This window comes from Belonocnema kinseyi, chromosome 3, assembly GCF_010883055.1.
Source record: "Belonocnema kinseyi isolate 2016_QV_RU_SX_M_011 chromosome 3, B_treatae_v1, whole genome shotgun sequence".
Classification (NCBI taxonomy): Eukaryota; Metazoa; Arthropoda; class Insecta; order Hymenoptera; family Cynipidae; genus Belonocnema; species Belonocnema kinseyi.
The window spans coordinates 1,006,949-1,024,499 of NC_046659.1; the positions used below are offsets into that span (position 1 = coordinate 1,006,949).

At 34.9% G+C, this 17,551-nt stretch overlaps 1 protein-coding gene across 1 annotated transcript in view; it reads left to right on the top strand.

The window, feature by feature from the left end:
- Nucleotides 1–7,731, top strand: part of LOC117168930 (neurotrimin-like) — a 380,276-nt gene extending 372,545 nt beyond the window's left edge. The window contains exons 6-7 of the mRNA XM_033354915.1: nucleotides 7,573–7,669; nucleotides 7,727–7,731. Of these exons, the coding sequence (XP_033210806.1) occupies nucleotides 7,573–7,669; nucleotides 7,727–7,731 (102 nt within the window). The remainder of the gene's footprint in view (nucleotides 1–7,572; nucleotides 7,670–7,726) is intronic.
- The last annotated feature ends 9,820 nt before the right edge of the window (nucleotides 7,732–17,551 follow it).

Consider the following 17,551-nt stretch of genomic DNA (forward strand, 5'->3'; position numbering starts at 1 on the left):
AAAGAGGGAGCTCTTCTTAATATTTTGACACCAAAATCATGTCGGTACACCTTACCGACTGCGAGTAAAGCCACCCACGCTTTAACTTGACAGACTGTATATCAAATATCTACAAAGATGCTATGTATGTAACGGTTCTTATTCAATACATATTTTTCGCGTTTGTACTGAACTGATTTATCGAAGAATTATGCAAGTCAAGTGAAAGGTCATGCGTCAAGCACATTCGATTGATCGCCAAACACATTTCATCCACTAGAGAATTATAAACCCGAAATTGCAAGCATTCAAGTGAATAAGGACAATCACTTTTTCCCAGAAGAAGTTTATAAATAAACTTTAAATAACATAAAGTGCGTCTAAGCTTCAATTGCATTAGGTTGAATCTAGTCTACGAAGAGAGGTAAGAGATCCCGCTAACAGAGTGTACTCCGTCTTCTTGAAATGCTAGATATCGTAAGAACCTTTTTTATATTCTTTCTATTCCTTCATTGTGTGATGCGAACTTAGGTGCCAAAGTGATAGAAGCGTATTCTAGCTTTGTTCTAACCGAACTATTGTACAATATTGTTATCATGGCAGTATCTAAAGTTTTTGCATGATCGTATCAAGAAACCTAACATTTTATTTGACTCTGTTACAGAGACATCTGTGTCTTCCTTGAAATAATGATTCGGGGTGTCCTTAAGACCTAAGTCACGAAACTTGGATTCTCTGCAGAAGACCGTATTATTTATTTTATAATTGAACAAGTATATGCAATAAAAACAGTAGGTTGTCAGGCAAGTTGAGATTGTGCAATTTATATATCATTATTTTGTGATTAACCTTATCTAATGCTTTGGAAAAATCCGTCGGCTTACGAATTTAATTCCCGCCTCGCACTCTGAAAGAGCATAGGTGGCCCAGCAGGTGAACACTAGCCTAGCAAGGGAATTGTTCATCTTCAGAGAGTAGTAGGACCGGTACCTCTAGAGAAAAAGGTTTTCTCTTAGTACTTAAAGCTGTTGCTCCTGGTGGTTTGGAATCCACCTTAAACTGTAGTTCCCGCTCCCACCACCATGTAAGTATTTGGGGGGGGGGGGGTGTAAAGGAATAGGAAAGAAGGTACAAGAAAAATGTAAATTCTTAGGGGACACATTAGAAGCTTCCATTCGAAGTACATTCCGGTGCTTTTGAAGTATATTCTGTAAATTCGGCTAAATTGCTTACTGCGGATTTTTTTGGGACAAATCCAAGCTGCTCAGATATAAAAATAGGCTTAGATAAAGCATAAGTATATCCACTATACACATTTCAAAAACTTTAAAAAAATTACATATGATTGATATTGGCTTATAGTTTTTCTATGTCAGTCCTGTCCCCTACCTTAAAAACTGAACGTACTCTTGTATCCCTTAACAACCCTGGATGAACACTTCCTCACCAGCTTACTTCCACCCTCTTCAAAAAATTTCTTATCATATTCACAACTTCGATTCCCCGTTATATTCCCTAAACTCGTTCTTCATTTCTCCCTTCTGAAAATATAGTTCGGTGTATTCCTTGCTAACCCCAGAGTCCACTTTACATACCTGTTCCGGATATTTCATGTCGGTTTTTCTATTTTTGTAATGTGTTAGTGTTTATGTTTCGCATAAGCATTCTCTTCTCTTTCTTTCTTCTCACCATGTTTATTTGTCTTACTTTTATATAATTGTTTTGTTTAATGTAGATTTTTGATAGAAGGCAGGAACTTTTACGCTCTTTTATTCATAAATGATAACTTGATTTTTGGTGCTAAACAAATAATGAAGTGACTCAGTGACTTGTTTGCCATTACACTCAATCCCGCTATGAATTTTGCTTTATTTATTGCTATTTCTCATCAATACCTCCCTTGTATCCTACTTACCTCCTCACTTACCTTCCACCTTTACACCTACACTTCATGAAATAAGATATTCACTGAAGAGAGTATCATAATATAAAATTATATATTTATTCGAAACCAGCATGTTACGAGCCACTAGCGCCGCCTGAAAAGTGAGTGTTATACAGTCTTTTACAAAATGGTATCATCTGGTGACATATAATTAGTTTTAAAAGCGCCATGTTGACAGGTTAATAGTTCCACAAAGGGCACTCAAGCTCGATACGAACTCAATTTCAAATTTTGCGCCATACGAGATTACCAATCACAGCCGAAGCAAATGACTACCACGTCAGTTGTCTATTTCCACGAGTCACTTATCAAACGGCCCTGCAGTCTCATAAAGTACTAATTTTGAATAGTATTTCGTACATTACTCGCTTTTGTACACATACCTCTTCGCGTATAGCTCAGTGTTCGCAGAAGGACTAGAAAAACCGTGGTTTTACAACTCGTCGTGCAAACATTGATATACACGTAAAGAATTACCTAACACTACTAGTAATGTAATATACTTTGATATTACAAGAAAATATTAAATGCAGTCGAAAATCGTCTGACGCATGAAGTCTAGGTATTTTTCCATAGATTTCAATAGCCTTTTTTAAGTCATGACAATGTTGTATTACCAAATACCATTTCAATAATAAAGCAGAAGGATTTTGGCTGTATTATTGGTCCAAGTAAATTATTTATATCATTAAAGTAAAATAATAACTGAAACTTTTATCTGCCCTAACTTTGCATCGTTTGGCGTTTAAACGCTGAGACTGAAACTTGAGATTTTTAACTAAATGAATAAAATCGTGCAAAAATGGTTAGTGCCATTTTGTGGAAGGTTGACTGGCGTGTGTTGGAAGCTTAACGAGTCAGCGTTAGGTATAGCTCTTGGTAGCAGATCTTCAAATTTGGCACAACCCAAATAATCAGCTTCAGAAAATGATGGATTAGCCGTAGTCAGGGCAATTATTTTAGGCCAGATTTTAAAGGACATTTGTGAACATTTTTGAATGCTCACAGGGCTTTATATTAGCTTTACGTTTTTAAAAACAAATACGTGCTATAGAATTTCCAAAATACAATTAGAGAACTGTGTATAAGAAAGGTAGTTTAAACTTTTACGCTTTTTCTCGTTCCGCAGCAACGGCTACCACCAGCAAGCTTGACCTCGCTTCTAATATCAGAAATTCTGTCTAGGAAGGACAAAAGGAAGCCCTCGGGCAGTCCCAAGGGATTCTTTCCCGGATTACAGACTTTGAAAATAAGCAACGAGCATTTAATTGGAATCTTTTAACCTAGATACAAACAGCGGAACCGGAAATCTCTTAATACTTTTCAGCATGCGCTTAACGTAAAAGAACATGTGGACCTTGAAATGTGTTTGGAAATTATTAATTTCCCTATGAAACCCAATGAAGATCTTTTTATTACCATAAACTCGACAGCTAAAGCTCTTGATTTTACCTTTACTTGCTAAGATTTAGTAAAAATGTATAGAATTCTTTACGTCATTTCCCTGAATCTCAGAAGAGCAGAAAGTCGAGGGAATTAGGTAGCAACCACTTCTTCCCAATATCATCTGTCCTATATATGATGGTATATAAAAAATAAGAGTTAACAATCATTATACCTGTGCGTATAATATTTTGAATCTATTACGCGACAAGCATAAATATTGTGCCCGATGGACTTTTTGACATCTCCACATAACTTCTGGTGCTGAAAGTCCTGTTCTGAATAGCAATTACAAATCGTTCCACTTCTGGGGACAGGATGCCCTTTTCAAACAAAACATTAAATCTTCACTATCCACTTCATGTTGGTCGACCGACTTGGGTTGCTCACTGTAAATGATTTTGTCTTCATTGCGCTTCTAATTTGTCTATGATTCCTGTCCTTACATTTAAAGTATCCTCTCATGACAAATTCACGGGTAAGTAATCGAGAACCGCTTTGTACAACATTTTGCTGGCTGCTAAAATAGTCTCGCAACATAATAACTTGCGACTTGCACAGTTTTTCGAAATCTACACGGAGAGACAAACTGTGCTCCTACCGTACCGACCTCTTGCGTAATACGAGGTGTGTTCAAAAAATAAGATGAGTTTATGGTTTTCTCAAAAAATATTAATTTATTCCTCAATATTTATGCTGTTCCCTTCAAAGTTATCCCCCTCATATATAATACACTTGTTCCAACGCTTTTTCCAATCATCGAAGCACTTCTGATTTTGTGGTATAGCCTTAAGTTCTTTCAGCGATGCAGTTTTTATCTCCTCAATCGTTGAAAATCGATGTCCTTTCGTGGGTCTCTTCAGTTTTGGGAAAAGAAAATAGTCACTGGGGCCAAATCCGGTGAATATGGAAGCTGAGGCATAATTATGGTGATGTTTTTGGTCAGAAAATCTTTCACAAGCAACGATGAATGAGCAGGTGCATTATCGTGATGCAAAAGCCACGAATATTTTTTTCCTAAGTTCCGGACGTTTTTTGCGTATCGCCTCTCGAAAACGGCATATAACTTGAAGGTAATACTCCTTATTGCCCGTACGACCTTGTGGTAAGAATTCCTATTGCACTACGCCATGGTAATCAAAGAAGACAGTGAATAAAACCTTCACATTTGATCGAACTTGACGTGCTTTTTTCGGTCTTGGAGACTCACGATGCTTCCACTGAGACGATTGGGCTTTAGTTTCGACATCATAACCATATACGCACGATTCATCTCCAGCTATAACCCTTTCAAGAAAATCAGGATCATTATTGACCCGTCTAACCTTTTAGGCCTCTGCCAGAAAAATAACACGAGCTATATAGTAAAAACTGTGAGCATATGATCGCGACGAGTGTACCAACACAACAAAACAAAAAATTAAAAACTTGAATGTACGTAGCCCGCGAAAATTGAAAAGTCACCTTACTTTTTGAACACACCTCATATACCTATAGGGCATGCAGTGGTTATACTGTCTACCGCCGGTCGCGTAGGGACGCAAGTGACGGACACCTTAATCCCAAAGCAACTTGGGCTGTAGAAGCCCAAGTCCAGAGGCCGTGTAGCGATTTCGGCGTGGTGCTTCTGGTGAATAAACGTATACTTGTCAGCTTTAATATATTACTGAAATATATAATATCATTTTCACGAATTAACTATCTCAATTATTCAAGTTTTCATGGAAGACAATTTTTTCCTATGTTTAAAAAAACTATTCTGCGGTTTTTCTTTTACGAAAACAAGTAGAAAAAATTTTTAATTTCGAGGTTTGTCATTATTGGAGAATATTTGCAAGCTTTATGAATTCGCTCAAGTAAACATACGCGTACTTTTGACTGCATGAAAATATATTACTAGAACTTATAAAATACTATTTATGTTTTAACTTTATAAAACTAAAATATTAGTCAATTCATCAATCATATTTGAAATAAAATACTTAAATTTTCAATAAAAAATGTTTAATAGATTGATCATTTAAACTGGAAAATGCACTCCATCATAAACATATTATTTAATAACTTATGTATATCGCTGAGTTCGCGGCTGAGTCGATGCTCGAAACTGAGATTACTGAGGTCATAATCCCACAATTACTTGGCCTTCTGAGGCCCAAGTGGAGCGGGAGCCTGAACATCCGCGCACGCTGGTAACGCCACCGCCCATCGCTGGGGGTTTTATTAATCCATTTGTTGTGCGCAAACGACGACCTAAGTCCCGGAATCTTAGCTGCACATTTTGTCTCTCCGTGTACAGCGACTCTATCCCCTCTATATCGTGGTGAAACTATCTTTTCAATCTTCGAACTGCTGCGGTACATTCCATTCTTTATTATTTCGACGCAAATGGCTCTGATCAGACTTTTATGCTCGGTGTTCATTCATTTGATAAACCCAAAGAAGATCGTAAAGACAGAGATAGCATAGGTGTTCGTTGCCCTGATCTTGTTTGCGGAGTTGCAAGAACTTTTCTGTACCAACTTGATTCTTGTAATAAAGGCAGTCATAAGGCGTTTTTTGCCGATCGTATGCTGAATAGCTTTCAATACAATAATACTCAGAAATTTATATGACTCGCCCTCAGCCGTTACATCTATGCCATACTTGTTCTCCTTGTTTACATCTGTTGTCCCTCGTTTAATAGAAATCACGGAATTATAATTTTTATGAATTGAACACATTTTTTTGCAACTTTTTTGTGTGCACAAAGTACTTTTCTCATCTGCGAAAAATTGCTTTATCTGTGTTCGAACCACTTTCCTTAGTTTCTACCTTTAGCTTGTAGAGCAATAATTTTTCAGTAAATAAGGCCATAGTAACCTCTGCAATATTTTGGTAATGTCATGATTAAGTGACTTAAAAACAATTAAAGAACTGTTTCAAACACAGCATGAGATCTCAGAAGATCTGAACTTTGCGCTCGATTATGTATTTATCTCACGCTCCGTGCTCGGTCTTTGTATTTTTCGCACATTTTTGCGCAAAATTTTGAAAATTAAATCTCAAAAAATCCACCACTGTTATTTTGTGCTTCTGAATTCTCTTTTGTTAAAAGAGCTTCGCTCGATAGTTTGAGTGCACCTAGCGCACGCGACTGATGGTTTTCGCACTTCACGCTCGGTCTTTGCATTTCTTCCACATTTGTGTACGGTCCTTTCAAAATCAAAGGTGAAAGGATCGACAGATGTAGTTTTGAGGTTATGAACTCTCATTTATTAAAGCTCTTTCGGCTGGAATGAACCCATTCTCATCACATATCTCGTGCTTCGATTTTGTCACAAATTTCAACATTTTTACATTAGGCTAAACAGATTCACATAAAATATCGTACATTTTTTATGTAACTTTGGCTGGGATTGCTTATTCAGGTATTGCAAAATAAAGCACAAATTGTATTCATCATGATTACTTTAATATTTGTTTTTTATTTGGCATTAAATTTTATTCTTAGCTGCAATGAAAAATGTATCATTCCAATAAATTCGTATCATTAAAATTCACAATACGCATGGAATTGAAACTCACTTATTCGTATTGGCTTGCTTTTTATTCTTTTTAAATTTTTTTTTGCGATTAAGGGAATACTATCCGTCCTATTAAAAAAATATGCGTAAACAATCTTTAAATCTTTTTGGGTAAATAAATTTTGTCTTATTTATTCTTGTAGCTAGTATCATTTGTACACAAATTTGATTTTCTGTATTTTGAATGTTGTTTTTTATCAATAAAACACAAACCACTTATCCTATAAAAAGTAATTGATGATAAATTTGTCGATCTTTTTTACGTGCATGTTTTTGTCGATCTATCTCTTTTCCTATCTTTCTTTGTTCTAATATATTAAATTTTTATTAAAAATGGCTGGTTGATGAACACGATCTTACTTTTCAGTCTCTTAAACAGTGTATCAATGTGCAATTAAATACGACAAGTCTGTCGAAAGATATCCTTATACAGACAACCATAACAACAGTAGTGTCGACAAGTAAGTGGGGCAGACCGACAGACACCGACATGTTTTTATGACTCAGGGGGCCTCAAAACGCTGACATTTGATGAAATTCGTGAATGTTATTTTTCTTATAAACCGAATATCTTCTTATTATGGATGAGAATGTAAAAATACATAAAAAATAATAAATGTCATGAAATTAAAATTACAGGTATCATTGACTTGCCACGCACGAGGAGTGCCTCAACCTACTGTTAATTGGCGGAGAGAAGACGGAAAAGATATAATTTTACGTCAGAACCAAAGCAGTGAGTATACAATATTATTTTTCCGTCAAAGAAATAATAAATATACGATTTTTTAAGTTTAGAAAATATAGATAGACACAACACAGAATAAATTGGGAATTTGAAAAAGACTTTTATCCTTGCTTTCGCCATATCATTATTCGTTGAAATGTGAGCAAATATAGAATATAAGTACACCAGAGGTTATAAAATGAATCGCGTAAACGTTTTGAAAAATATATGTGAATTTATCTACTATCGGTGAGAAAATTCGAGTCCTCTTACTTTGACGTTAAAAAAGTAAGTGAAGAAAAAATTGTAGCTCAATGAAGAAAGAATCATTTAAAAGGTCGAAGTGTTGTATGTTAATGAACCTGAAACGAAAGTAGTAAGGTGCAACGACGGAGCTACCGCCAGCCTAACCCCAATTCTCAGCCGTCTGTCTGGCTAAAGCGAGCACGTGTATGTATGCCTATCTTATGTTTACACACACGTCTGGAGATCAATTTCTAAGAAAAGGGAATTCCCTGACGTCATTTCTAAAAATTAAAAACTACGTCTATATATATATATATATATATTAATGATTTTAACTAGATATTTAATTTCAATATCATTCTTTTAATGTTGAAATTTGAATAATAAAGCTTATTTATTAAAAACATGGGATTATAAATAAAAGAGATTAGGATTACATTTAAACTATAAAAATATATTTATTCAACAAATTAAAAATAATTACAAGTAGATACAAATATAAAACGTAGAGCTTACAGGTATTTGAAATAAAAAGGAAAATAGAAACTTTCTTGCAGAAAAACTCGTTTTGATTAATTATATATATATATATATATAATTAAAAATTTGTCATAAGGACAACCGCAGGATTTCGCCGGGAGTGGGTGCTAATCTGAAAAATTGCACCCGCTTCCAGCGAAATCGCGGTATAATTTCAGCCATAACCACGTCTCACAACCGTGAGGACGTGAGGACGCGTTCGGTGGCATTTGTCATAGGTGACTGCGGAGATTTTCTCTTAGCTTCTTTGACCTAAAGAGTTTTTAGAATATACTCAAAGATTCATTTTGGTAGGGTATATATATATATATATATAACCTCGGGTTACGGATAGAGGGTCCCTGTACCAAGGGTTTCTGCTGAATATGGTTACAAAAATAAATAGGCAGTCGCGGACAATTATCCAGGGGTTGTCCCGAAGGAATTAACGCCCAAGCGGAGGTGTGAAAACCGTGCCGAAAGCTGAATGGAACCTGGGTGAGGTGTCTAGAACGGTGACTCTAGATACCGGGCGACCTTTAGAGTACGCAGCCTTATCCTTGCATGCGGGGCTCTACAAGGATGGACGAGCCCCTTTCCCTAGCTTCTCGTGGGAACAACAATGACAACACCAAACATAGTTGTAGTAAGTGCGGTTCAAAACAACAGAACGCGCAGGGCTCCCGACAATGGGTCAGCCAACAATGCCGACCAATCTAGAGCTGGGGGAGTCAATGAAAATGGACTCAATGCGATGGATCGGCGGGATCTCGCGACCTTTGGGTGGACGGAGCAACTGAATCACGACTTGCTAGAGTGCTACGATGCGAGCGTGGCCCGTGAACGGGGTTACATGGCACGGCTGCATGCTCTGTGGTGAGAGAAACAGCCGAAGAAACACCTGTTGCTCACACGAGGCCTGACATTGTTCTTCTTGACTTCGAGAAGCGAACCATGTTCCTTATCGAATTTTCGGCACCAGCTGACAAAAACATCATAGCCAAGGAGAATGAAAAGAAAGAGAGGTATCGAGACCTCATAAGGGAGTTGCAACGATTATACCCGGAATATTCTATTAAACTGATCGTCCTTATCATCGGCGCTCTTGGAGGTGCCAAGCTTTCACTTGATAATGGCCTAAAAAGCATCCCTGCGTCTAAACAATATTCTAGAATACTTGCGGGAAAAATGCAGAAGGCGGTCGTCCTTGGGTCGCTCCGTGTTCTTAGGGTGCACGAGGCTTTTGCTGGATCGTCTTATTGATTCCTTTACAGACTGTAACCACCTATCTCACGGTCGTGAGACGTGGTTGTGGCCGAAATTTTACCGCGATTTCGCTGGAAGCGGGTGCAATTTTTCAGATTAGCACCCGCTTCCGGCGAAATCCTGCGGTTGTCCTTATGACAAATTTTTAATTATATATATATATAGATAATAGTATTAATATTTATATCATTTATATTTTATACTTGAAATAATGTAACCTCAAAATATACGCATATAAATAGCGCGCAAAGTATTCAAATCATGTGAATCGCCAGCATCGAAATCTGGAAATATTAATATCCCATTATCTTGATTTTATTTTAAAGCAGATAGAGATATAAATAGAACCACCTAAGTGTTGCGACCGGCAATCGTGCAGCTAATACTCTTCGTTCCCGCTAACGTCACTCTTATTGGAGAGTCATCTGAATCTATCAAATTTCCTGCCTCTCGTCCCCATTTTTCTCCCAAACGTGTATATTTACCTTCCTCATACCTTGTTTCTATTTTTATTTAAGATAAACTATGCCATCTTCTCTAGACTCTTAAACAAGTTCTTTTCTTCCTCATTAAGTATCTTCTCTTTGGATTTTCTTCCTCGCTGTCCTTCCCATTCCCTTTCTCCTCTATCTCATGTTCTCGTATTAAAATCTCCTCGCATGAAAAACCTAACCACTTGAGTATTTTCTTCCATTAGTTCTCTCAATCTCTCTGATTTCTCCTGCATATGACCGTTCTTTACATCCACACTACCTTCAACCTCTCTCCTCCTATATTTATCTCTTCTACTATTACTCGTTCTTTTTGTTCCTTTATCACTTTGTCAACCTTTTTGTCATACATTATTATGGAGGTTATGCTGAAGAGAGAAATAGGGAAATGGAATGCCGAGAATCAGGTAGAGACACAATAAAAAGATATATTGTGATAAAAACATTAGGCATATATTGACACTTACAAAACGATCAGGACCGATACCCGTGGCGTGATAGGTAGGCCTTAGATGGGTAGAAGGTCCCTTTTCAAATAGTGGTCCAACAGGATCCTGGAAGTGTAAGGGAAAAGGTTCAGTGGAATGGAAGAGAAGAGGTAAGAGTGAAAGGAAATAACATGAAAACTGGAATAGGGCGAATGAGAAAGGTAGTAATTGAGATGAGAGGATAAAGGGAAATAATATAAACTTCATAATAATAATAATAATATTCAAAGCCTCAGTGGCTCAGTTGGTTAGACACTGAGACTTCACCTCAGAGGTCCGGGGTTTGATCCCTGAGCCGGTACCTCTAGAAATTTTTCAATGTACCTTTACTGAGGTTCTGTTGGTTCGGAACCCACCTTAAGCTGTAGGTCCCTCCATCGTGTACTTGACTACAACCCAGTCCGTCAATGATGGGGTAAAAACCAGGCTTTGTCCAATATTTCTGTGCAGACTGCTCTCATTAGATCACTTGATTGCATTATAAAAATGCTTCCGTGACTGATTATATATACCGGGACATATATTCCATAAAGATATTGGCTATTACAGGTGAGATTGGGGGTCCCATTGCTGCCCCTGAGCTTTGTTCGTAGGATTGGTTATTGAACGTGAAGTAAGTATCATTTCCACAGTGTTCTATCAAAGGTACGAGCACGGAAGGGAAGTTTGTGAAAGATTTACTAATATCAATTGTATCCGAGATTGGTATTTTGTAAAAAGAGATACTATGTCGAAACTCACTATGATGTCTTGGGATTGAATGTGAATCTGTTGTATTTTTTTAATAAAGTCAAATGAGTTTTGGACGTGTGTGATGGAGTTTCCTGTAAAAGGATTTAGTTTTGCAGCGAGGAAGCGTGCTAGGTTATAAGTAGGTGAGTTTATTGCGCTGACGATCGGTCTGAGTGGAATGTTCTCTTTGTGGATTTTTGGGAGCCCGTAAAGTCTTGGAGAGATGGGTTTAGTAGGTATTAAGTTAGATATTGTTTATAATATAACCTAGCACGCTCCCTCGCTGCAAAACTAAATCCTTTTACAGGAAACTCCATCACTCACGTCCAAAACTCATTTGACTTTATCAAAAAGATACAACAGATTCACATTCAATCCCAAGACATCATAGTGAGTTTCGACATAGTATCTCTTTTTACAAAATACCAATCTCGGATACAATTGATATTAGTAAATCTTTCACAAACTTCCCTTCCGTGCTCGTACCTTTGATAGAACACTGTCTCAATAATACTTACTTTTCGTTCAATAACCAATTCTACGAACAAACCTCAGGGGCAGCAATGGGATCCCCAATCTCACCTATAATAGCCAATGTCTTAAAGGAACATCTAGAAACTAAAATCTCCAACCAAGACAAACTTAAACCAGAATTCTGGTTCCGTTACGTTGATGACACATTTGTCATCTGGCGACATGGACGAGATGAGCTAAATAAGTTTTTCGATTTTATTAATCAATTACATCCTAATATCCAGTTCAGCATGGAAATAGAACAAACCGGAAAATTGCCTTTCTTGGAAGTATTAGTTTACAAAAAATCTGATAACACATTAGGACATGAAGTTTACAGAAAACCCACGCATACAAACAGATACCTACAAGCCTCCTCACACCATCACCCATCTCAAAAACAATCGGCCATCTACTCCCTTGTATACATAGCTGTCTCCATAACAGATAAAGTTAATTTACAAAAGAAATTACAAAACGTTAAACAAATCCTAATACAGAACGATTACACAAACAAACAAATTGATAAAGCAATAAAAAAACACACTCAAAAAAGCAAGTCAACACAACCTACGAAAAAAGAGAGAGAAAATGACCACAACTCTACCCACATCCAAGGTGTCACAGAACAAATAGGAAAAATTCTCAATAAACAAAACATTCAAACCTTATTTAAACCACCTGCGAAAATAGGACAACTGCTAAATAACCCTGAAGATAAAAAGCTCACTTCAGTGATGCAGGAGTATATAAAATCCCTTGTTCTTGTGGCTCAGTCTATAGTGAAGAAGCCGGGAGAGCGATGAGACAGCTTATTAAGGAACATGGGAGTAAAGTCAGGCTAAAATATTTCACGCAATCAGTACTAGCTGAACATCATATCGAAACAGGACATAACAGATTATTTGATGAAACAACAGTCATTGCAAAAACGCATAACAAATTTCCAAGAAAACATAGAGAAGCAATCGAAATCTTAAAACACCCTAATAACCTCAATAGGGACAATGGATATAATACCAATCCGATTTGGCTTTCCGTTCTCCCGGATTTTTAAAAAAAGACTTGATTGGCCAATCAAGTTCAACCAGTTCCCCACGGTGGGGCGTTTTGGCCAATCACAGGCATCGTAGAGAGTATACCTAAGAACAACATGACCTGATACCTCAGTTTCAGGTCAGCCCTGAAGATGTGAACTGCAATGTTCACGAAACTTCGGCAAACAATTCGTAGTTTTTTACACGAGGGAAACCCGAAATATCTCTTTTTATTAAGATGAATCACCGTGAAAGCATAAAATCTATTGTTAGGTGAATTATTTACCAATAAAATTAATATTCTACCACAAAAAGACAAAGCTTCAATAACATATTGAAGTTTTTAACCAAACAGTGAAATTGTTTAAAAAATCTGTAAATTGTCAATCAAACTTTGAAATAGTAAGTAAATTTTCAAGGATTTTTCAACCTTTCGTAAGGAAACGAATTTTCAAGTAAAAAAGTAAATTATTAACCTAAAAAATTAATATCTTACCACAAATAATAAGTTTCAACAAAATACATAAATTTTTTAATAAATAGTTTAACTTTCAAGCAAAGGAGATGAATTTTATACCAAGAATAGAATAGTTAGATTTTTAATATAAAAACAATTATTTTCAACAACAACAAAATTTTTTAAGTAGTTAAACTTTCAAGCAAAGAAATAAATGTTTAACTAAAACAATTAATCTTCAGCTAAAAAAATTAATTTTCAATCAAAAAGATTAAATCTCTGCCACAAAGGTACACTTTCGACAACACATGAAATCTGTACATTTTTAGTTAAAAAAAATTAATTTTGAACCAAAGAAATGAGTTTTTAATCAAGAACCATTTTTAACAATATACAACATATTTCAACCAAATTTGGAATTATTGAAAGAATTTTTAACCTAATATTAGTTAAATTTTAAACCAGAAAATTGAATTAGTTATTAAGGAGATTAATTTTCAACTACAAAAGGTAAAGTTTTACCTAAAACTATGAATCTTCAACTAAAACATTAAAGTTTTTAAAAATCCGTTTCACTTTCTATTAAATAATTGAACTTCGAACAAAAAAAATTTTATTTTGTCGCTATTTACGAATATCCGAAAGTGCAAACATTCAAATAAAATTTTTATTATTATAGAATCAAGATATAAAGAAAAACTCGCATTTAAAAAAAATGCAAAAATCAACTGATTGTGTAAAGTTTTGATTTCAAAAACAGTTATTTAAATGTAAATAATGCAATAAAAATATAGAAAAATTGTTATTTTTCATTTATTGTAAAAATATCATTTTGACTTTCAATTTTACAACAACAAAAAAATGAAATTCATAATTGGTAACTAATATTCTTAAAATAAAGGAAAAGGTCATCAACTTTTTGACTTTTATTGTTAATTTTAATGATTTCAATAAATATAATGAAATTGATTTAATCTATCTCAATTACCGTTTTTTTATTTTAGACGTGTTTGGAAGCTTTAGCCTCTTAAGTTTTACAAAAAAATGTCAGAATTATTAAAAATATTGTACAAAAATGTACGACTTTCCCGTTTTTAAATATTTGAAAACTAAATAAAATTTTTGTATACATTACTTATTCAACTTTCCGGTTGAAACACACAACCATAAAATATTACAAACTAGGATCTATTGATATTAAACAACTATGAATTGAAAGCATTTTAAGCAAGATAATTTTCCATCAAAGCTTTGATATGATATATTCCACAAAAACACCAAAATCGTAACAAATGAATTTTAATTCCTTAAAAATTGTAGAAAATAAAATTCTTAATTTTAATGGATTGAAAGATAAAAATTAATTAACTCTGCAACTGAATAGTGGACCATTTTTAAATTTAAAGTGTTTGAATCAGATATATATGTTTTAAATTTAAATTATTGAAAAATGTTACAATACAAATTTGCAATCTTTATAATTTAAAATTCAAATGTTCAAAAAAGTACAAAATAAACATGAAAAAAATCGAAAGAATTGTAGTAAATGAATGTTTTTTAATTAACTTTCCAAGTTCTCAAAGCCCTTTCCACTACCTTATTGATAATTAAACTACTTTGTTAAAAATTCATTTTCATTTTTAAAGATTCATTATCTTAGCTAGATATTTATCTCATCGGTTGAAAATTGAACTATTTGGTTGACAACGGATTTCTATTTAACATTTAAATTGAATATTTTTCAATTTATCGTTTGAAATTAAACACTTTTTAAATGAGAGGTTAAATATTTAAAGTTTAAATTCGTTTGCAATTAATTATTGCTTATTTGTTACTTATAAATTAAAATCAAAAAATTTCACTCACAATTGCAAAATTCAACAAAATAAAAGAAGTGAAACTATTATCTTATAAGGTTCAATTTGGCGATATGAAATTGTAATAACTCAAGACTTTTTATTTCAGACAATTCACTTTCAAAAAGTTCAGGTTTGAAGATCCTAGTTCTAGTCCCAGTCCTAATCTTTAAGTTTAAATTTTACAATATGTTTTAAATAGGGAACTTGCGATTCTACCTCGATAGAAACATTTTCGATTCATTTATGCGATTTTCAGATTTTATTTCTTGTGTATGTTTTCAGGTTCTGTATACAAATTGTGTCTTTGTTTTGATTATTTTAAAACTCTGTTCATTTTTATTTTTGTGAATTTGTTTTTACTGATTAAACCTAACCTCTTATAAGCTCAGTTTTTAAATAGTTATCTTCGTGATTTTGAAATGATTTTATAACTTGAATTTTTGACTTTCTCAAAAATCATTTTTAAATTTTGTTTTGACGTTTCTAGTTGAAATAATTAAAATTTTTAAATAGATTTCAAACTCTGCATAATTTGAGCATTTAAAACTATCAAGTCTTTTAGAGTTTTCAGTAACTTAATTAAAATTCATTCGAATTTTGAAAATGCATTAAATAATCCAATCAAAAGACACAAGATGACTAGGACTTACGTTTCCGGCATGAAAGTGTAAAGTAGTGGGATTTGTTGATGCTGAGTGTTTCTGATATTTTGGTAAAATTTGAGGTGAGTGGATTGTAGAAGCGTGTAGAAGGGTGTTGATGTGAGAGATTAGTTGAGGGATTGTGAGACTGAAAAGAGGAGGTAGATATTTTAGAGGATTGAGACAGATTTGTGTGGAAGTTGAGGTTAGGTTCTTTGGAGATTTTTGACAGGGTGGAAGGACTGTGTTGATCGGGTTGGGAGAGTTTGAATTGAATTCATCTCTAGCGGAGCGAGTATCTATTCGGAAGAAACAGATTTAGAGCAGGAAGTGTTCAGTACGCCAAAAGAGGAGATCAAGGAAAGGAAGGCAAGGGGGTAGTATAATAAAACTATAGAAAAGGATATATTAAAAGCAAAAAGCGTAAGATCAATTGAGGCCATTATTAAAAGGAATAGAGGGAAAATGGAAAGCAGTGAAGAGCAGGAAGATATCGGTGCATAGCGTAAAATATCGAAAAATGTTTATATGGCCGCTGGAAAAGCAGAATTTGGTACGGAAGAGTGATAATAGTAAGGGCGCTGACAGAAGCGGAGATGAAAGTGAAGTTCCGATGAAAGATGAAAGACTAAAGGAAATTCGCGAAGTGATGATAGTGGTAATGGGGATTTATATAGAAAAGCAGGATAAAAGGCGAGAGGAATTAAAAAACGAAATTAGACGGGAAATGGCTGCAGTTAAGAAAGAAATAAAAAAAATAAAAATAAATCAGGGGAAAGTTAGAAGCGAGGATACAGTCATTGGAAGAAAAACTAAAGAAGCTGGAAGAAGATAATAATAAAAAGGTTAAGGAGATGCAAGATAGGGTGAAAAAGCTTGAAAGCTCGAACCCGGATTGTGGTGTGGGCGAGAGTGGAAATAAGGAGATAGAAAGGCTGAGAAAAATAGAACAAAGAATAGAAAGGAAAGAGAGGTAAGAAAGAAAATTGAACGTATTGATAAAGGGTATAAGATTAGAGGGGAAGGAGCTGAAGGAAGGGGTGAACAAATTACTAAAAAGGATTGATGTTAAGGTAGCGATAGAGGAAATGCGAAATGTAGGAAGAGAAGAGCGAAGAGGGAAGATACCGGTACTGGCGAATCTAAAGAAATGGGAACATAAGAGGGAGGTAATGACAAAGAAGAGGTTATTATATGGAAACCCAGAAAAAACAGGATGATTTGACATGGGTAGAAAGGAATGTACAGAATAAATTAAGGAAAATAGCGGAAGAGGAAAAAAAGGGAAAGAGAATATGGGTTAAGTATGGGAGAATACAGATGGACGGAGTATGGTGAGATTGGGATGAAGGAAGGGAACAGATCGTGAAAAACGAGGTGCCGGGAAACTAGGAGAAGAAGGAACGGGAGATAGTAAAATAAGAAATAGTGAGAAGCAAAAAGAGACGAGAAACGAAATGACGGCGCTTGACTTATTATACCCAAGTGAAATAGAAAAAGTTATGGTAAACAAGGTGATTAGAGAGGGATTAATAAAGAGAGTATCAGAAATTTTTAGAGAGACAAAAAGCAAGGTAAAGGTAGAAGAGCAAGTAAGAGATAGTTTCTGGTTGGTAAGACGTGTGAGACAAGGATGTCCTCT